At 31.9% G+C, this 21,668-nt stretch overlaps 2 protein-coding genes and 1 long non-coding RNA gene across 5 annotated transcripts; 2 read left to right on the top strand and 1 right to left on the bottom strand.

Annotated features, from left to right (window-relative positions):
• The first annotated feature begins 7,682 nt into the window (after positions 1 to 7,682).
• LOC7484006 (uncharacterized) lies at positions 7,683 to 11,669 on the top strand. 3 transcript variants are annotated; one of them, XM_024588038.2, is made up of 7 exons: positions 7,684 to 7,871; positions 8,155 to 8,273; positions 8,416 to 8,612; positions 8,735 to 8,842; positions 8,954 to 10,761; positions 11,031 to 11,100; positions 11,312 to 11,669. In XM_024588038.2, the coding sequence occupies exons 2-7, from the start codon at positions 8,177 to 8,179 to the stop codon at positions 11,459 to 11,461; spliced, it is 2,430 nt and encodes an 809-aa protein (XP_024443806.1). In that variant the 5' UTR covers positions 7,684 to 7,871; positions 8,155 to 8,176; the 3' UTR covers positions 11,462 to 11,669. The 3 variants fall into 3 exon arrangements, with proteins under 3 accessions (XP_052304078.1, XP_024443806.1, XP_024443805.1); XM_024588037.2 differs by having other exon boundaries at positions 7,686 to 7,871; positions 8,954 to 10,764; XM_052448118.1 differs by lacking the exon at positions 11,312 to 11,669 and having other exon boundaries at positions 7,683 to 7,871; positions 8,954 to 10,764; positions 10,991 to 11,102.
• A 5,063-nt stretch (positions 11,670 to 16,732) lies between these two features.
• Positions 16,733 to 18,056, top strand: LOC7468967 (dehydration-responsive element-binding protein 2F). Its single transcript, XM_002323273.4, has one exon. The coding sequence runs from the start codon at positions 16,784 to 16,786 to the stop codon at positions 17,642 to 17,644; it is 861 nt and encodes a 286-aa protein (XP_002323309.1). The 5' UTR covers positions 16,733 to 16,783; the 3' UTR covers positions 17,645 to 18,056.
• Positions 18,057 to 18,647: 591 nt separating this feature from the next.
• On the bottom strand, positions 18,648 to 20,501 carry LOC7484005 (uncharacterized). The gene is made up of 2 exons (XR_002978299.2): positions 19,162 to 20,501; positions 18,648 to 19,047 (listed from the first exon to the last, which is right to left on the bottom strand). It is a non-coding gene; the product is annotated as an uncharacterized LOC7484005 (long non-coding RNA).
• Positions 20,502 to 21,668: the final 1,167 nt, after the last annotated feature.

The following is a 21,668-nucleotide window of genomic DNA, read 5'->3' as shown; positions in this document are numbered from 1 at the left end:
TACAACTTATCTAGTTAAAAACTTGTCACGGCGGCCACTTGTGTTTCTTTATAGTCTCATCACACTGTCTCCTAGCTGAGAAAGTCAAATGTCATTTAATATTTAAATGCATAAACCTTATCGTAAACCTAAAAGCATAAACTTCCCTTTCATTTACAATTTTATTTCATCGAAGGAATTTTTTCTGTCAGGCTCAATTGTGGGATTTAATTCGCTGTAACTATAGTTTTGAAACCTGATTTGATCTGACTGGTCCACTCGGGATCTAGCTAACTCGAAGCTGGAATTGGGCCGAATTAAAAAAAAAACAGGAAAAGAAAAAACCTAGTGTGACCTGGTGGGTTGACCCGGCAAAACCCGGTTGCAAACCCGTGGATTTTGTTTTTTTTATCTTTTTAATAAAACGACGTCATTTTAATTTATTTTTTTTAAATAACCCAGCCGACCCAATGATCCAGTCAAAACCCGAAACCCGGGTTTTGAACCGGGCCCGTCACTGGGCGGGTTCTTAAAACTTTGCCTGTAATCCATTGTGACCCAAATAATTAATTCTCCTTGTAAATTAATATGGTCTCTCTCCTCTCCCTCTCACACACACACGTCTAGATATATATAACCAGATAGCAGATGAAAACGCATTTTCTACAAATATTGACGTCTTGATGCCAATTGTTGTCACACTACCCTACAAATAAATTCAATTTTTATAAAGATATTTTGAGCAATCGTGTTCTAGCATTGTTAATTGAGTCAAGCATAACATGTATATATGTCAGTGTGCGAGTAAAATATTCATAGTTCATGCAACATGTTAATGAGCACGCAATTCTTTTCTAATCTTTAAGAATTTAAAATTTATTGATCCATTCTCAAACTAACTTTCAGGAATTTAACTAATTATATTATATTTTAGACACTCCATATTTATGTCATAAACTATTTTTGGGTTACTCCCAAAATTTATCATTTTTTCCTCTTAAAATAAAAATAAAAAATAACAACAAGAAGACTAACATTTTGACAAAAGCAAGCCGGGAAGGATTCAAAATATACATAAAAAAAATTAAGTTGAATTTTTTTGACAAAGTAGGAGCCTAATCGTACTTTTTTGTACAAAAACAGGAGAAATAATGCAGATTTCAGGTTAAATTAAAAGATTTTTCAATGAATCTATATAAAAATTAAGCTCATGGACATAATTAGACTTTTAATATGTCAAATTGATTTAATCATGGGTCAAATTGAGAATTTAATTATATTTAAGAATTAATTTGAGTTCAATTAAAGGATTTAATTAGGTGCAATAACTTAATTATACTTTAAATGAGTTAAATTAATTTTATTAGAGGTTTAATTGGTGAAAAATTAAGTTTGGAAGCCTAATTAGAGTTTAATTGAGAATATTGAATTTTTAAATGATCAAATTTAATTCTACAAAGACAATTAGTTTAAAATAGAGGTAAAATCACAAAAAAAATTTACCTAATCACTGCATGCAATTCTGCATGAAGTGAAAATAATTAATATGGTTGTTGGGCCGAGCCAACAACCATGTGGGCTTGACCCGTTTCCGCCCAACCCAAACCAAAAAAAAAAGGAGGGTTTGTTGGGCTGCTAGTTGGCCCAACTCAATTGAGTTGGATTGGACTTGTTTTAGCTCGATCCATATGATTAGGCCGAGTCCAGCCCACCCTAAAAAACAGGTCGAGTCTGTTGGGCCGCTGTCGGCCTAACTCGATTTGGCTGGGCCTGACCCAGCCCAATATATTAAATAATAATATAATAATACAATAATATTAAAAAAACTTCAAAATTTTCAAAGGGCATTTTAAAATATGTGTGGGTTCCTCGTGCGTTTTTCCAATAATTTTTTATAATATCAGGTTATAGACGTACACTATAAGATACAGATCTTGTATTAAAAATACTCGGTTTCCTCCAAAATTTCAAAAAAAAATTCAAAAAACCAAAATGTTTTGTTTTCGTACACACGGAAAAATCCTAAAAAATTTCCAAATATATTTTCTAAAAGATAAAAATTGCAATATTTTCATCATGATTTCTTAAAAAAAAAATGAATATGATAACCAGTTTATGATTATCCACTAGAGTTTGGCTAAAATATAAAAAACTCTTCACCAATTATTTTGTTCATTTTATATTTAAAGTATTAGGGTTTAGTTGTAGATTTTAAAATTATATTAAATTAATTTTTTAAGAATTTTTTTACATCTCAAAGAACACCAAAATTTAATATTGTTTTTTAAAATAAATATATTTTAAAACATATCTAAACATAATTAAAAATACAATTCGAAATAAGCTTTACCTACCTTGTACCACCACTATAAATACAAACATTCAAGTACCCTCCCATATCCTTATCATCAAATTAGTGATATCATCTCCCCTTTGAACTAAACAATCATTACACAAATAATAAATAACTCTCTCTCTCTCTATCTCTCTCTGAAACCAACCTATTTTGGGTCTCGACCAAAAAAAAAGAAAAGCTCAACGACCAGTCAATCGATCTAACTATGCTGCAGTTGTTCTTCGCGGTGGCCTTCTCGGCGGTGCCTTTGACCCTCTACGTTCCGCCCATTCGATCTCTAAACTTATTCGTGGAGACCATGGAGGATGTATTACGCCAGACATCCTTGTACACCGTCAGGGCTTATCCTAGGATTCGTCTTGTGTTTTCTCGTTTCTTTCGCAATCTCTTTAACTTGTCCAGGTAGACTTCGTCTCCGCTCCTTTCACCGTATAATCACTCCCCACCTCACAATTTGTTGCCGCTACCATAGTCTTTTTCTTTTTCTAGTTTTTCTTCTTTTTTTTCTTTAATCAGTTTTGTTGTTGATGTTGTTGAGTTTGATACTGGAAATCAGGATTTTCTGTGGATGGGAAATAAATTAAATATGGTTATATACTTAGTAATACTTTCGTTTCTCGTTTGCCCATAGAGTTTTGGAACCTGGGAACGTATTTTGTTGCAAGCAATCTTAATTTGATTATATAAATTGTTTTTTTCCCCCTCTTAATTAAAAGTCTGAAGTGTATTTTGTTAATTTTTGTCTAGTTTCTGGAATGGTTTGTTCATACCTGGCCTCAGTAATTATATTTTTATTACGCATTTATGATTGATTAATTGGGATTTATCATTAATAAATCCGGAATTGCATTTCCTTTTCTTTTTTTTTGTATAAAACCTTAGGTGCGAAAATAAGTATTCATAAACCTATTCACATGTATCGAAGGGAGTTCCAACTCTCCATGATGTATCTAACTAATTGTTAAAAAAAGAAAAAGATCTCTTTTTTAGATAAATGATAAATTCCCATAATAAAAATAAATGAGAGATTTGAGAATGGGACACAGAGAACTTTGAGATTTTGGGAAAATACAGTGGGTGCAGGAATTGATGGGCTAGCGACTGACAATTTTCGAACTTTTTTTGTACTAGAGTTTTATGACACTTTGAATTATTTTTTTTTAATTTGATGAATCACGTAAAAAATAAATTAAAAAATATTATTTAATATATTTTCAAATAAAAATTAAAAAAATAATTTTTTTAAATTAAAACAGAAAAAATTGATGATTTTGTTTCTTAAAACCTTGCAGTGTTACAAACGGTATCTTAATTCGGTCCAAGAGGACAGGTGGGGCTGAAAGGGAAATTGGAGCATTCATGTGCTAGGAAACAAGCATCAATAAAAGAAAGAATATAAATCATATATTTGGCACTTTTCTGGATGCGTTTTGTAGTGGTTGGTAAGCAGGGAGGAATATTGCCTGTTTACTATGAGGCATGTAGTTGGATTTTGTGGCCTCGTATTCTGGGATTTGATCAATCAAAGAGATCCCTTTATGCAAACGAAATGCATGTATTGCAACCTTTAAAGTTTAAAGGGATTATGAGGTCTAGGAGGATGAAGATTTCATGATGATTTGGGTTTATTTGAAAGTGTGGTTATGGTTGCTTTTCAAAGTGTTTTTTGTACTGAAATGCATCAAAATGATATTTTTTTTATTTTTTAAAAATTATTTTTGAAATCAGCGTATCGAAACGATTCAAAACACATAATTGGAAGAAACGCTCACGAAAATTGGAAGAGGAATAAAAGGTTTTTTTCTGAAGAAAAATAATAGGGGGGAAAAGTATAAGCTTGGTTTAACTTGTTCAAAGCTCAAACGGCTCCAGTTAAACATATCCAAAATAAAAATAAAGTAAGCGTTTTCTGCAAGCGATTGTGATTCCAATATGAGGGCATTCTTTTTAGAGGGTGTTTGAGAGTGTGATTGTAGTTATTTTTCAAAGTGCTTTTCACTCAGAAAAGTATGCAAACAATATTTTTTTATTTTTTAAAAATTATTTTTGATATTAGCACACCAAAATAATTTAAAAACATCAAAAACATATTACTTTAAAAAAAAAATCAAATTTTTTTAAAAATACTTTCCAACAGCAATGCCAAACATCCTCTTAATTCTGGCTGGCATGATGATTTTCTGCTCGACAGAAAATTCTCATATGGAACGTTTCAACGTGACGGTGACGGTGACAATGATGGTCCATACCTAATTTCAACTTCCAGAACGGTTGTTGGTGATATCAATTTGAGGTCGTGTTTCTCCAAACATGCCCAATGAACTTTCAAAGCCAAACTGGTAGCTGCTTTTTTATTTCCTGTGGATTTCTGCCGCCGCGAGGATGGTTAGATGCTAAACACTTCTGTTCACCAAGGTAATAGAAATGTATGATCATGGATAACAATGGATATCGTGGTTTGGAAAATAAGGAAAAGAATATTTGCCTTTTAATTAATTATATTGAATTAGGAGGCGTACTAGCCATATATAAGATTTTCTATAAGTAGAAAACTAAAAGGCATGAGTGTTATATTAATGGATGGATTATGCACAAAAAATTATTTTTTTAATTTTTTTTCATATAATTGCATTTTCCCCTCAAAATTCAAGGCAGTTGAATAAAATTTATTGGATAAGAATGAAATTGAAAGATAAGGGATCAACTATTTTTTTTTAATTATCAGTTTTTAAAAACTTATATAAAAGATCAATATAGAAGTGAGTACTTTTAATGTATTGCTCCACCATGTATATAAAATGGAGACTCCCATTAGGGTAACTTCTTCCATGGAAATGGAGCTCAATTGAACTAGGTCAACTACCTCTAATTTGACAAAATTGGATGGCTATTTTACCTCAAACGCAAACTTGAGAATATTTATTAAGTTATTTCTTAACAATATATTTGATTTTAATATATAATAAAAACTAAAAAGGAAGGAAAATTTACTGTCCATGAAGACATATTTTACTATTCACTTTAATTGTGTAATTACATTTTTGTCCTCCAAAGAAAACCAATTGTCTTTATGGTGGAGGTATTTTGGTCTTTTAACATGTTCTATTACTCATTAAAGAATTTACTAGAAGTATAAGTCTTTTTTTTAACACAGCAGAATAACCAAATTACCCTCAAAGTTAGAATTTCTAAAACAGGCTAAGAGGGATATTTTTGTCTTTTCATTTAAAAAATATAGTGAAATGATAGGTTTACTCTTGAAATAAATAAATAAAATATTACACTATGTGCACATGGGCCTTTTAGTCTTTTCACTTTGGCTTTGGTGATTATCAAGTTCACCAAGGGCCTTTGGGTCTTTTAAAAGGGATACAATATTAATTAAATTGAAAAAATTGTTGGCACGTGTGAGGCATTCATGCACTTTGAGAGACGCGTGCGACGCCTTCTGATGGTATAAAATGCCCTATCATTGTGTCATTGAAAGCACTGTCGCGTCCTCTTTTTCCTGAGACATCGTGTGTCGGCTACGGTGGGGTGATTTATCACCAATCGACCCTTCTTCTTTTTTCCCCTAATCTTTTCTATCTCCTCCCCTGAAAATTTTAGGTTGGTTATTTTTATTGTTGATATTTCAACTTTAATCCTTATTTTTTTTATTTTTAATTTTTGCTTTTAGTCCTTTTGTAGAAGTCTTATTTGTTTTCAATTTAATCCTTCAATTCTAATTTGTTATATATTATTTTTTATAATTTGGTCCTTATTATTTTGATTTATATTTTTTTCCTTAGTCATTTTGTAAAAGTTTTATAGGTTTTCAATTTTATCATTCAATCCACGTTTATGGTGTATTATTTTGTTCAATTTGGTCCTCATTCATATGATTTTTATTTTATTTTGTTAAAGTTATTTTTCTTTTCAATTTAACCATCCAATTGAAAATTTATAGTTGTCCTCTAATTTATTTTTTATTTTGATTTCCACCCTAATTCTTCTAATTACTATATTTTTACTTTAGATCCTTTTGTGTAATTGATTTTTTTATATATAATTTCATCATTCAGTATTTGACTTGATGGGGATTGAGCTTTGCTATTTTTTCATGTATGTTGTTTCTAGTCTAATAACTTGGGTCACAGGTCTGAAAAATTAACGCGGATACATTCTTTTGTTTGGCTTATTTTCTTTTATGATTTCATTGTTCGGACTTTTTTTTTTAAAAAAATTGTTTTGTGGTTTTTTTTAGTTTTTTATCAGGTTATTCCGATCTTATGGGACCACGAGTTTTCCAAGTTATCCCAGGTTGGCTAGCCCTTTATTATTCATGTTACATGTCTGTCACACCATCTTAGTTTGACCTTGACATTTTTTTTATCTCTTTTTTTATCCGATATCTTACGTTCAAGGGTTTTTTTAGGTTATCGTGATTTTGTTTTTAAATATTTATTTGCTATTATTATCTAATTAAATTAAAACCAACTTGTTAAACCTGATGAGGCTATAAACCAAATCATTGTTTTTCTTTTGGTTTTTTTAAAACATGCTTTCTACGCCAAAATATTAGTTTATACAAATAAAATATGGACATGCTATATAATACGGTTTTTTGTTTGTTTTTGCGTTTTAAAAGTGTTTTTGATAAAATTTGAATTTTTTTATTTACTTTAAATTAATATGTTTTTGGTGATTTTAGATCATTTTAATACACTGATGTCAAAAATAATTTTAAAAAAATAAAAAATATATTATTTTAATATATTTTCAAGTAAAAAATATTTTAAAAAACAACTGCAGCTACATAGTCAAATATGCTATAACGGTAAATTAACCCTTTTATCCATGTGGAAGCATTTGTATATAGAACGAAGGTAGTCTTTTTTTCCCGTATTGTTAGCTAACACTATGAATTCCTTTATGGTTAAAAATCGAAAATGAGCAAAATGAACCTCATTCCACTCGAAATACTTAAATACAATTTTATTAATTAAATTATCTTAATATTCAATTATTCATACTATTATTTTGTAAGAGATCAGTCAATGAAAAACGTTAAGCTTCTTATAAAATGATGTTATTTTTATTCAAAAAACAAAATTTCAACCGAAATATAGATTAAAAAAAATCTTGAAACTAGATGAAAGTCTTAATTGAAATTTTGAAAAAAATAAAAATAAAAATAAAAATAAAATATAGGAAAAACTATTTAACAACAAAATTAAATTTATCTATATAGTACATCTATATTTATAAAAATTAGAAAAATAAGGGGAAATGGAAAGAAAAAATAAGTTAATTCCAGCCGAAGTGATGGTCGTTTTTTCTATTCCCCAAATAATGGAAGGAAAGAAAAAACGAGAAGCCGAGAATCGAAATCCTTCTAATAAAACGAAATTAAAAAAATCAATTAAACAAAAGGGAAAGTGATAACTGATAAGAGACCGTAGGAATTCAATTCTCCAAAAATTGGAACTCCATTTCTCGACATACATACATGACCGTTGGCTTGCGTCTCTGTGATTTAAATTCACTAGAAAAGGTACTTACAAATTACACTCTTTTTTATCTTTCGAATTCTCTCTTATCTCATGTTTGGATCCTGAGAAAATCAACAACTCCCCAAAACAGAGAACAACTTTTTTTTTTTTTGAATTCCCCCACAAAATCAAACCTCTTTTTAATAAACCAAACAAACTAATTAGCGTTAACTGTCCCTTTCATCAATCTTTAGTCTGTGCACAAAGTAGGGTTCTCATTCTTTAAATTAACAAACCCTAATTTATGGTGATTTATTATTTCAAAATTATTGTTTTTTTTGGTAGGTTTTGAAAAAAAAAGGCTTTGATGGATGACCCATCTAGTTCAGCTACGACCCTCGCGTGGCTTTGGGTGATTGAGTACCTGGCAAGTTTTCGGCAAATAGAGCCCTCGATTTTACATGGTATGTGCGCTGCATTCTCGAATTCATAAATGAGGGTGTAAGGAATTTGTGTTGTGTGTTTTGAAATGAAATGTAATTTACTTGGGCTGTTTTGATTGTTCTTTTGGTGGGGGCTGAGGTGTTTTGTTTTGATTTGTTCCAGAATTGATTGAGGCAGCTCCGGAAATACCTGATGATTTGGGGAAAAACACGAGGGAAATGGTTGCTTTGAGATGCTTAGAGGATTTGTTTTGTCGTAGTGATAATGGAATTGCGAATGATGTTACTTCTAAAGAACTGAAAGTCACGTTTGATTTGTCGGAGAGTTGTGAGGATGTGCTCCAGTCCATACTGCAAGAGGTGATTCGGTTTACTATTTCTGCTTTCACTTGTAAGCAATTTGGGTTTGAAATCTTATAAAAACACTTGTTACTCCCGTGGGCCATGATGGTGAATTTTGACATAGATTTCTTGTTTGTTAGACATCAGTATCGGATTTGAATAGGGGTGGACCGGAGCTATTGAAATGGGATATTCACCCTTTCATTATGCATAAAAGAGCTTGCATGCCTAAATGTGCTTTGGAGAAGGTGATTGAGAATTTCTTTATTTTGTTAAGTTTGGATGTTAAACAGAAATGGAGATGATTAATCCTCATTTGCTGTTTGGTGATTGTTTTTATTTTTTGTTATGAAAACCAGGTGAAAGATGCAATTCTTGAGGGTATTCATCCATATGCTTCATTGAAGGAATATAGTGAACTGGTGAATGCAAATGATAGGGGTAATAGAATCACTACAGATTATGGGGACGATGGTGCACCTGTGGGGAGGATAGGTGGGAGTGATACTGATGGACAAATTAACCCTCCTGAAGAAAGTTCCATTCCTTTGCTGCATGAAAATGAGAATGTAGTGGAAGACAATTCATATAACAGGAACTTGTTACACTTTGAGAGAGAGAGAAGTGGTTCGGCTAGTCAAAATCTGGCTGGAGACCATGAAGATCAAGGTTGTGTTGATGGTGACCATCTTCAGCCACAAGCCAAGAGGTTCAAGGAAGATGCCTTGCATGACAATCTGTCCATGGGACAAATTTCTTCGACTCCTCCACAGCACAAGGACATGGTAGAAGATTCATTTGAGATGGTGGTTGAGGATTCTGAAAACAGAGATTTTCACTTGGAAAAAGAATCTTCACAGGGAGGACTGGAAGGAAGCATACCTGTAGAGAACGATCATGATGAAGATGTTGGTATAGATAGGCATGGGCATAGTCTTGATGCTGACAATGCATTCCAGCACAATCAGCATGAAATTGCTCATAATGCCAACAAAATGCCACTATCTGGGGATGGACTCCATCAGTATAGCTTTGTGGATGAAATCAACCGTGCTGAACCTAGAAAATCAAATGCTGCACCATCTGTGGGAACCTCGGACAGATTATTTGTTAATGGAAACAAAGGCAAATCTGATCATAGTGGTCAACAAAAACCATCAAATAGTGTATCCTCAAATGGATTTCACAGGAATACTGATGCTGATGAAAGAGAAGCTGGCACAGACCATCTATCTGAAGAAGATGAGTCAAATGAGAGTGACGAGTATGAGCAGGAGAGGGTTGATGTTGGTTTGAGGAAGAGTCATTTTCTGAGTTCTCAATACATGTTAAGTCATGATTCTCTGGCAGAAGCTAACTGGACAGATCAAAATCTTTGCATAAAATGCTGTAAAGATGGTCAGTTGTTGGTTTGTGGTGCTGGTAGTTGCTCATTGGTGATTCATGAGAACTGTTTAGTTTTCTCACCACATTTTGATGAGAGGGGAGACTTTTACTGTCCTTTCTGTGCATATTCTCTTGCTATTTCAGAGTACCTTGAAGCTAAGAAAAAAGCCTATTCAGCGAGGAAGGAACTGAAGTTATTTATTGAAACGAGACAGGAGTATCGGTCAAACAAACATACTCAAAGACTACTTAGCAAAAGACATGGCAGCTCAAGACAGAATGAAGATAAGGATCTGCTTAATAAATTTCTTGATTATGAGAATTTGGTTGGAGAAAAACGCAAACAATCAAATAATCGAGGTCAGATATCTGAAGGTAATGACCATCAATTTCAGAAAGGAAAAGGGAAGAAGAAGCAAGTAGAGCCTTTGGCATCATGCATTGGTGTTAATTCGCTGTGTAGAGAAGAAGAGCCTGATGTAAATGTTAGGACTAATCATATATCTACGGTAGAAAAGGAAGGGGAGGAGGTGGTTCAAGAGAACTCATCTGGAACCGAACTTGACATAAATCAACACCAAGTTAGTGTTGATCCTAAATACAGTGTTGATAATCATTTGTGTAAAGAAAAAGAGATTGTCTCTGGAAGCCAGAGAACAGATGGTCGAAGACAGAAAGCTGTTTGTGCCATCAGCAGCGATGGAGGAGAAACCTCTGGTGACGAAGATGACAAGTCAATAAGTACTAATTACTTCATAAGATTCCGAAAGAGAGAGAGACAATAGTAAGTTTCCAGTTATTCAAAGTGTTATGCAGGTGGTTATAGTACACCTCTGAATGCCATTTCCAGAATTAAAACAGTTTTTCCTTTTATAGTATACTACCTTCAAAAAATCTGACTATGCTATGTCAACTTCTATTATTATTCTTTTGTCGTGTGTGTGAATTTGGGTAAATCACTTTGCTCCCTTGTTAAACCCTGTCCTTATTAATTTGACATTTGATTGCAGTGGCAATTGTAGTTGACCAAAATGTTATTCTGATCTGCAGTACCCCTGCAATGCCTCAGTCGAGGCGAAAAAAGGTTCCGTGGACAGCCCATGAGGAGGAGATACTCAAGGTATTTGTTTACTGCGTATATGCTTCTGACACCAATATTTATTTCAATTGTATGCTCACCGGTAAATGCATTTATACATATTTAAGAGAGATTTTCTTGGTTGTGCATTCTAAATCTGTTTTCTTTCACAAGCTAAAATCATATAGTTTTGGCTTTTAGCTCTTCATTGTGATCTATCAGGCTCTAATTTCTTGCTCTTTTACTGTTAAAGGAGGGAGTGCAGAAATTTGCAAGTGACGGGAAATATCCCTGGAAGGACATTTTGGAGTATGGTAGTTCTGTATTTTCGAATGGCCGAACAACAATAGACCTCAAGGATAAATGGCGGAACATGTGCAAATTAAGCCCTAAATCCAAGTAGGAATTTGCCAGCCTCGTCAGTTTGCGTATATGGATGTGTTCTTATATTGGGGTCTGGTCAGCTTTACTTTTTCAGCAGGATGCATTCTGATTGTCAAAGAAACTTTTGTATATTAAGTTTACACTTGACACCTTGTTATTTTCTGTATAGTGTATACTAGTTATCAAAACTTTGACGGTCTATGAAATGGATCTTCCTTTTTCGCTGATGCTCCGATTTTCTCTTGTTACTGTATTGTTGACACATGCTATCCTGCAGTTCAGATTATTTTTACATTAAAAAAATACCTTGCTGTTGCCGATGTTTTTTTTTTTTTTTATTTGAAAAAGATTGATTTGATATAACCTGAAAAACTTAACAAGTCTAAAAAATCCGGGATAACCAGTAAAAATATAGTTTGATTTAAAATAAATGTTTAAAATGATATTTTTTATAAATATTAAGACGACGATATATTTGATCGATTTGGATCAAACTTGGTTAATTTGTCAATCTGTATATCGAGTTATGAGACTATGATAATCTGATAGAAAATAAATTAAAATAAATTATGAATCTTAAGTTTTAATGAACCCAATTTGAATGATGAAATTGAAAAAAAAATCAAATAAAAATTGAATAAAAAAATAACTTGAGTTAATTTGGCTTAACTTGTCAAAATTACAACTTAAATTATGAGATTGAGATAACCTAATAGAAAACAAATTGAAATAAATTATGAAACTCAATTCCTAATAAATATAATGTTGAAGGATGTAATTGAAATTGAAAAATTGATTAAGAAAAGAACATAAAAAAATAACTTGAGTTAACTTATCAAACTTGTGATCTAAGTTATGGAATGAAAATCACTTCTTAGAAAGCAAACAAAAAAAATTCATGAAGTCTAATTGTTGAATATACATATATATATATATTAGAAAAAGAGAAAAAAACTTATCCAATCAAACTTGTAGTCTGGGTCAGACTGGGATAATTTTATAAAAAGTTAATTGAAAAAAAATTCTAAAGTCTAATCCCCGGTAATTCTAATATTGAATGATGAAATTAAAATAAATAAAAAACATAGATTTGAGGAAAAAAACCAAAGGGGAAAAAATATTATTAAAGTGAGTTGTATTTTTTAAGAGGGGTATAGTAAAATCCCCTCCTCTTTGTATCAAGTTTACATTTGAGACTCTGTTCTTTTATTTTAACGTAAAAATGGATGCTCAAGAGACGATAGTGTTTTTAAAAAAATAAGAAAAACTCTTTACTCAGGCCATTAACTTGACTGAATCCAATAAGATTGTGTAATCTAATAATTTGATTTAGGAAGTAGACAACAACAATAAATGAACCATAATTAACTAAAAAAAATAAGTTGTCAATATCATACTTGAGAAGAGAAAAAAAAAAACATGTTGAAGAATCACCGTCATTCCACCATGGACATCACCCACCACCAAAAGAGTTCACAAAGATTGTTCAAACCTCACTATAAAAGGCTGTACGACGACACTATAAGAACTCTAATAGGTTACTAGAGCAACGACCTAGAAAAGCAAAACAAACAAAACATAACAAAGTGAGTTTCTCATGCCTATATTCAATCAATCAATTCTATTTAATTTAAAAATAACATTTATTTAAAAAAATAAATTAAAAAACAACAAATAAAAAGACCCGAGATAACCTAATTAAATAAAAAAAGGATAAAACAAAGGACGTAGAAAGCAGATAAAAAAAGGAGCGTAATCTCCAATTAAATAAATGTTGAAGGATGAAATTGAGAAAAAAAACATTAGCTTAAAGAAATGATAAAAAAAAACTAAGCAAACTTGAACAAATCTCCTAAAGCTGGGTTAATTTCACACTTGTAACCTGTGAAATTCTAGTCATAAACTTAATCAAGAAACTCAATCTAAATCAATTTAATGTTGAATGATGACATTAGAAAAAAAAATCAATCTAAAAAAATTACAAAGTTAAAAATAAACTACATAATAAAAATAAATTCTAATAGGAAAAAAAGAAGAAGATGGAATTATAAAAAAATCAATCTTAAAAATTATTTTAGATTATATAAATAACAATTATAAAAATAATGATTAAATTTGACAAATAAAAAAATTGAACGAGAATGAAATTAAAAAAAATTAATTTTATAAATTATTTTAAATAAAATAAATAATAATTTCATGAAAAGAGTAAGAAAAAATAATTTAAAGAAAATGGTCATTGGAGGTTCATTTTGTGCCCTGGCTGTCAGGTCATGGTGGCACCACCTAGACGAGTTTTGATTATAGCTTTGGATCACTTGACAGAATCTCCATGAAATGAGGCTAAAAAAACATAACTTTCGTCTTTTACTCCAGTATTTATTTATTTATTTTTATATTTACAAGTCAGTGCGATTTCTCATATCTCCATGTCTGTTATGTTTTAAGTACGGTTTTCTTTCCTTTTAAAAAATGTTCCATGCAAAAAAAACTCTCATGTGTTTTTATCATCTTGTAATTAAATGAAAAACAATTTTTAATAAAAAAAATTTATTAAATCTAATGACATGATTGGTCAAAAAAAAAAAAACTCTCATGTGTTTTTATCATCTTGTAATTAAATGAAAAACAATTTTTAGTAAAAAATTTATTAAATCTAATGACATGGTTGGTAAAAAAAAAAACTCTTATGTGTTTTTATCATCATGTAATTAAATGAAAAACAATTTTTAGTATAAAATTTTTATTGAATATCATGAATTTACTTGGTTAACTCAAGTTTACTTAGGTTTTTTTTTTTTTTAGATAAGTGCTATTTTTTACAATTTTTATCCTTCAACGTTAAGTTAATTAAGCACTAAGCTTTTCACTTTTTTTTTTTAAGATTATCCTCACTTACATGTCAGCATATGTTAACCCAATGTGTTTCCATCTTAATATTAAATTAAAAATATTAAATTAAAATAGCATTCAATACATGGTTAAAATATTTTTTTTCTAGGAGACACGTTGCCAATACATAGATTTTTTTATTGCATTTTTTTTTTTTGCTCTGATCCATGGTGTAGCGTAGGCCAATGTACTAGTTAAAATCCAAGATATATAAATAAAAAATTATTTAGTGTTTGTGATAGAGGTTAATTAATATGTTCAAGTGTTTAGATTTCTTCTTCTTAATCTAAGAAACTCTAGACTTATGATAGAAGCTTGAGTACTTGCAAAAATAGTTTCAATCGAAGAGACTTAAAGACTCTCCTCGTTGATAAAGTCAATATATTTATGAGAAAAATATTAAATGACTTGAAAAAATAAATTACTTAAAAGAACTTTAAATTTAAGGAACAATGATATTTGTTTTTGAGTTTTAAATTGATTAATGCTATGAAATCTATATATTTTTATCTTAAGAGATAAAAAGTTATGATATTTTTCCTGGATGTGAACCTTGTCATTTTCAGAGAAGGGAATGACTGAAAAACCTTATGCTTTCGGCGATATTAATAGAAGATAAATATCTCTTATATATTATTAATGAGATAACAAGTATAATATGTCTCTTAAAAGACCTTGTATATACCTATGAATATAAACATGATGGTTTATCATATCTTTTATAATTTTATTGTAGAGAATCATCCACTGTCAAACATTTAGTCTTAGAACTTAAACATTACCAAACATGTCAGATCTACATTACTTTAGGCTAAGTTGACTACCAAACCCAAGTTTTTTGGGCTTGACATGTTCGCTAAAAGTATTTTTACTTTGAGTTTGATTGATTGTTAAGACCAAGTATTTCAGGTCTGTCATATTTACAAAACTTATTTTATTTAAGGTTATTTTTATTTATGAAAATCTTTTTGTAAAAAATAACTCATCAATACTCATCTCTGTATCAAATCAACTTAGCATACAATTTGCTAGAGTTGAAAATCGTACGTTTAAATCAGATTCATGTCCCACGAAAAGGTTATCACTAGCCTGGTCCCTAACCACTAACAGCTAACAGATCTGACCTCGTTAATGAGAACTCCTCAATCAAAAAAATACATAAATAAATTTGCTCGATCATTACTAAATCATGGTAACTATCATTCAGACATTCACTAATGACAGTTAGTGGAGCAAGGTGATGAGCACAATCTACTATTACTCACGTGACATGTCTTGGTAATTTGCAGGCCTGCTAGGTACAGTATACTCAAGTAATTAACCCAGGGAGAGAGAAAGGAAGGGTGGAGAGAGCATTGGCATGGGATAAAGATGAGAGTCTCGGGAATCAGGTCGTCAATGGCAGGACAACATGTGAAATAGGGCTCGTGAAAATGAAAAATGTTGAGGTGAGTTTCCTCAAGTAAAGATTCAATTCATGTAGAAACACTAGTATAGAATCCAAGGCAAAGGAAGTCAGAGAGCGATCGCTTTGCAAGTTGGATTTTATTGCAAGAATCACTTCATTTCATTACTCCAAAGGCAGTCAAGCTGTTCATGACAACATTCCAGTCATTATCACAGCGAAATTACTTGGCATAATCTTCATCAGCTTTGGTAAAAGAAAGGAAAAATCTCATCACTTTGATGAAAAACCTTTCACATAAGCCGTGGAATTCAATACAAAATACCATTTTATGCTGTGAATTTGATTTATATTTTGTGCAATAATTTCTCGTGTGACATGCTGGTGTTAAATGAGAATGCATTAAGAAATACTAGAGAAGTCACCCATTGTTTCTTGCGACTAGTTTGTTCACACTTCAAAGTATAACTCCATTTTTCATCAATGGGCTTGTAATTTTTTTTTTTTTTCACGAGTCTGTTTAATGTGATGGACAAGCTCCAGCAATATTCTTAATGCTGCCGTAGTATTTGTTGTTGTAATTGCAGTTATTATTTAAAATATTTTTTATTTAAAAATATATTCAAATAATATTTTTTAACAATAAAAAATATACTTAAAAAAATATTTTTTTATAAAAACACTGCAAAAATAAACACTGGAATTTGGATATGTAGCATTACATTTTATCATTTTTGCTTATGTCAACTTCTTCCTTCCAAGTTCCTACTCCATACTTGATGAGACATATTATAATTAAATGGTTTTCTATATTAAAAAAAAAACCGCCATCAAAATAATTAAAAATTACTAAGATTTGAAATTATTAAACACTCACAAACGGTCACATGGGCATGAACTCTTCCTAAACGTGACAACATTTAAACCAAAGCTGTTCTCTCACACTACATATCCCGCGCCTTTCCACCCATTTTCTGTATTCCCCAAGTCCCTACTGTCACTCACACTCCTCACTGGGCTTACTTTCACACCCCAAAAACTCTAATGGAAAATTGCAGAAGGTCTCCATTGAAGCCGTGGAAGAAAGGTCCAACAAGAGGCAAAGGCGGTCCTCAAAATGCCATGTGTGAGTACCGAGGGGTTCGTCAGAGAACATGGGGCAAATGGGTGGCAGAAATAAGAGAACCCAAGAAGAGAACCAGACTGTGGTTGGGTTCTTTTGCCACTGCTGAAGAAGCTGCTATGGCCTATGATGAGGCTGCAAGAAGATTGTATGGACCGGATGCTTATCTTAATCTACCTCACCTTCAGTCTAACTTTAATCCTCTAAACAAATCACAGAAGCTCAAATGGATTCCTTCCAAGAACTTCATTTCCATGTTCCCTTCTTGTGGGCTGCTTAATATACATGCACAGCCTAGCGTTCATGTCATCCATCAGCGGCTCGAAGAACTCAAGAATAACAGGCCCCTTCATCAATCCTCTGTCGCTTCTAGTTCTTCCTCCTCTGAATCCAGAAATGAAGTGATGATTGTAAGTGACGAAAACCATGTAGCAAATCTCGCCGTAGCAGAGAAAGATGTGGAAATATCATCAGAGAAGATGCTGCTAAGAAATCATGACGAGAAACCACAGATTGATCTGAACGAGTTCCTTCAGCAGCTGGGCATACTGAAAGAAGAGAAACAGCCAGATAGCAATGATGTCGAAGAATGTCTCACGGTGCCAGAATCTTCACAAAAATATGAAAACGAACTTGCAGCATTGGCAGACAAGAGTTTCAATTGGGATTCACTGATTGAAATGCATGGAATTACAGATCATCAAGCAGCAGAATTAAATAGTTTTCCAGTTTATGACGTCCAAGATGAGCCGGCTTTCCCAACTTCCATTTGGAACTTCTAGGAGGATAAAATGATTTAGGGAGAGTGAAAGCTAGCTTTGCTGCTTACTTGTTTGGAACTAGAATGTCTGCTTTCACATAATAAGGTCATACTTAGATTGTTCTAGATCTACTGCCATTTGAATTGCTCTATGATAGTCGTTACTTCTGTTCATTGGCAACATAGATCAGACTAGAAAGCATTTGACCTTACCAGATAGATAGAGCGGAGGCGTTATAGGAGCAAGGGTTGGGTGGAAGGAAGTTCATATTGCAATATGATAGTAGCAACTTAATTACTAGGTTTCTTCTTGACCCATGGCTGATGTGAACTTACCCATGTTTGTTGGGCTGATTTTGGCAACGCTAGATTTATATGTACTTCTGCAATTTGCTTGCTTTACGACATAGGAATTCACAAGGAAGCATGTTACAAGATAATTGATGGACAAAATAATCTTGGCGTACGTTTTCCACACCCGCAGTTCTATGCTTTAGCAGACTTCACATTCCTTCCATAATTTGATCAGTGAGCCCTCTTATCATTTGTGTTCTCGTGCAGGATCAAACCTAAAAATGTCTATAATTTGATATCCTAGAGATGAAAACGAATGAGGTTAATATTCAGGATTTTACCTGGAAGTACGGATCAGACTGACACTGCCAAACAACGATTGAACTGTGAAGGTCTGGTAAAGCATAGAACTATGAGCAATGACAGAAAATTCGATGAATGAAAGAAGCAAATACAAAACATAGATACAAATGCTACTCATGCAGCACATCCCTTGCAAAATTATATGCAAATGCAGTCTTTTGCTTAAATTCCCCTCTGAGGCTTTAGATAATTCCTCGTTGATTACGGCAATTGAGAAGCTATCCTTTTTGTCTTTCCTTTTCTCTTGCTTTAATTGAACTACACCGTCAAAATCGCTTGCATTTACTTCAATTCCATGCCAATTACTTGCTGTGATGATAAGGCTTTTTCTAGCAAGTGTAGTTCAATTTATCTGGAAACCCATTACCTAAAAAGCGAAAGAATATAGACTAGATTTTGATAATCTATTTCAAAATTCTGGTAAAAAATACAAAGCATAATCGTTTCTGGTCAATTAGATGAATAAAAACAGGTAAAATCTTCTCCAATCAACTGTCAGATGGTGAGAATACTTTCCCAGTTACATCTTCCAGTAAACGATTTGATAATCTCTGACAGTTTAAAACAGCCCTCTTCACTAGCAACCTTTGCTTATCCATTGAGGTGCTCTGATGCACTTAGATACTCCCTGTGCTCCTCAAAATGCTCAATTAATCGCTTTAAGAACCCATCACTACTCACTGTCTCCGTGTCACATACAAGACAGCACTGTCTTCTTGCCCGTGTCACAGCCACATTCATTCGCCTGTGGTCACTCAAAAACCCCACCTGAAATGTTCTGAAAATATTCCCAAGTTTCAACTGCTAAAATCTCTATAACTAATCTTCTTCATCTAAAATCTGAAAGGAATAAAAAAGATGAACTGCAGAGGCTTAAAGTACCTCTTTCTTTGAGTTCGATCGAACCATTGAAATAATGATGGCTTCCTTCTCTCGACCCTGGAAACCATCCACTGTTGGCAATGCCAAATCTAATCATCTGTATTTTCAAAATCAATTTCCGAGTAGCCATCTGACTTTTCCAGTCCCGCAGTTCCAACTTCCATGTTCATCGAATGAACAAACTAATGGTTCTTATAACAGGGATAATCAAAGGGAGATGTCAACCTGTACTAGTTTCCGCTATTTATTTAAGATTTTTCACTAAAATTGATGTAGATCAAAATAAAATAGAAAAATAGCTCACCTCTAAATCCGTGAAAACACCGACATTGACCAAGTTCATAGTTACAAACTCCTTGACCACTACAGTTATTTTTGCAGCTCCTGCCCCTTTTTGTCTGCAAACAAAACAGTTGACAAAAACACCTAGCAGACTGAAACTGGATTTGACATCAACTTAAGCTGTCTAAGAACTAAGAAAGAGCATGTCAAGATCTAAATCTAGCCTCATGAGTCGATCGAATTTCACCAAGTTCTTCCACCTAGAGAGAATAAGCATTTCCCTCGACTGCAAATATCGAAAGGATTTCAATAATGTCACTTACATTTGGCATTTGGTTTTGGTCAGTGTTACGTGACAAATAAAAAAATAAATTAAAGAGATATAAATAAATTTATCTAAGAAATAATTTTGAAATAAATTTTTATATTTTTAAAACATAAAACTTAAAAAATATATATGTTAATTTGTCTTCGTTATCTTCTTCTCCGAGACACTACTTAATTCAAATTAATAATTATCGTTACTCGTAGTATTATTACCTCAACAACAGTGACATCCTTAGTAGCTGAATCACAGACAGAAAGCCATCGCCCAATCTCAGCCTTCCATGGAGCATTCCGATGAATTAACCACTACCCCATGCAAGTCAACTGGGAAACCTAGGCTCTAAATCTAGAACCGGTTTTAAATTTTCCAAGACATGATGATGATTCCTTTCATCCACTGTTCCATTAATCGGGACACTAGAATTCCGAACATTGAAGCAATCTAAAAAAGGCAGCACAGGAAACAAGAACAGAGGAGCTGCCGAAACTAGTGCCACTACAGACACAATTGTTGCTATCAAAGACCATGAACATTTCCATTTCTGAATAGAAATCATTATCCCTTCTTACTCCCCTCCCACAACAAACACAAAACTACACCTGCAAATCAATCAATTTAAAATCATAAACACAAGATAAATGACGCAGCATATATAGAAGATAAAAACTAGGTTTCTCGAGCTATAAACTTATAAACTTAAACACTGTAGAAGAATTGATAAAATATTTGATATTTTATTTATAAAAAAATAAGTTGGATGTTAAAACAACATCATAACAGTTTAAAAAAAGCTTCAAACCGAAACAAGAAACTTAAGCTCAGAAGATAAGTAAAGTATCACTCATTACTCCATGGAGTCCAATAAAAAAAGAAGATATAAATAGAAAATAAATAGAATGTTACTACTTATTTTTTATAGCATCATAAAATTATTTGCTAATTTAAGTAGAAAATAAATAATTAAAATAAAAAAACTGCAACTTTTAGACTTAATTTTTAAAAAATTAATTATACAATAACCGATGAAGTTAGTCTTTGTAGGAACTTATCCTGTAAAATCATCTAATCAAATTTAAGTATAATTCAATAGCCTAATCTGAGGCTATCATTGTTTTCATCAAGCTTCATATATGATGTATTTAGACATCTTCATAGCTTATTTTCAAGATTGGTCTTATCTTTCTCGTACATTAACATAAACATAGTTGCAAGAAGTTGCATGGTACAAAATTCCACTATCAAAATCATCTGAAGTAAAATAAAATAAAACAGTAATTAAGGTGAAGAAAACGACACTGAATTCGAAGGTTAAACCCATAAAATGCATGCACAAACTCACAATAGAGGCAATCTCAAGCGAAAACAGAATAAATTCATCAAAAGAAAAAAAAAGAAATCTATAATTAATGAGAGAGAATGAATCATCATCGTTATAAATAAGGTAGTACATTCAGGGATTTGAGGAGCGGACAAAGTTTACCAGATAAATTAAGGAAGGTTCCAAAAAATCAAATAAATAATTTAATTTAATTCCGCAGTTTCTTATTTTTTTTTATTGGTGTTCAACATATAGGTAATTGATCATCAATTTTCTTTAATCCATACGTAATTGATAACCAATTTACATATAAACCACCAACTCCCTGGCAAAATAATTGATTTTACTAAAATTAATTAGGAGTAATATAAATCAAACAATAATAGAAGCTTTGGTAATTCTATAAATAAGAGATTTCATAGAATTTCCATAGATATTCTTTCAAACAAATATTAATTGCAAATCTATAGAAAATATGAAAATCTATAGAATTGAATCAACTTAATTATGTTTTAAAGAGTCATTTGTTTAGATAAATTCAAGAGGATGTTGATTAGGATAATTAGAACTGAATCTTCA

The sequence above is a fragment of the Populus trichocarpa genome, chromosome 16, assembly GCF_000002775.5.
Source record: "Populus trichocarpa isolate Nisqually-1 chromosome 16, P.trichocarpa_v4.1, whole genome shotgun sequence".
NCBI classification, from domain to species: Eukaryota; Viridiplantae; Streptophyta; class Magnoliopsida; order Malpighiales; family Salicaceae; genus Populus; species Populus trichocarpa.
The sequence above is the reverse complement of the archived record's forward strand: the minus strand, read 5'-3'. Positions and strand labels throughout refer to the sequence as shown.

Bases quoted from the DNA above. Each gene is read 5' to 3' on its own strand.
- LOC7484006 (XM_024588037.2), top strand. From the start codon at position 8,177: ATGGATGACCCATCTAGTTCAGCTACGACCCTCGCGTGGCTTTGGGTG. The intron at 8,843-8,953 runs GTGATTGAGAAT...TATGAAAACCAG, and splicing joins CTAAATGTGCTTTGGAGAAG to GTGAAAGATGCAATTCTTGA. The intron at 10,765-11,030 runs GTAAGTTTCCAG...TCTGATCTGCAG, and splicing joins CGAAAGAGAGAGAGACAATA to TACCCCTGCAATGCCTCAGT.
- LOC7468967 (XM_002323273.4), top strand. From the start codon at position 16,784: ATGGAAAATTGCAGAAGGTCTCCATTGAAGCCGTGGAAGAAAGGTCCA.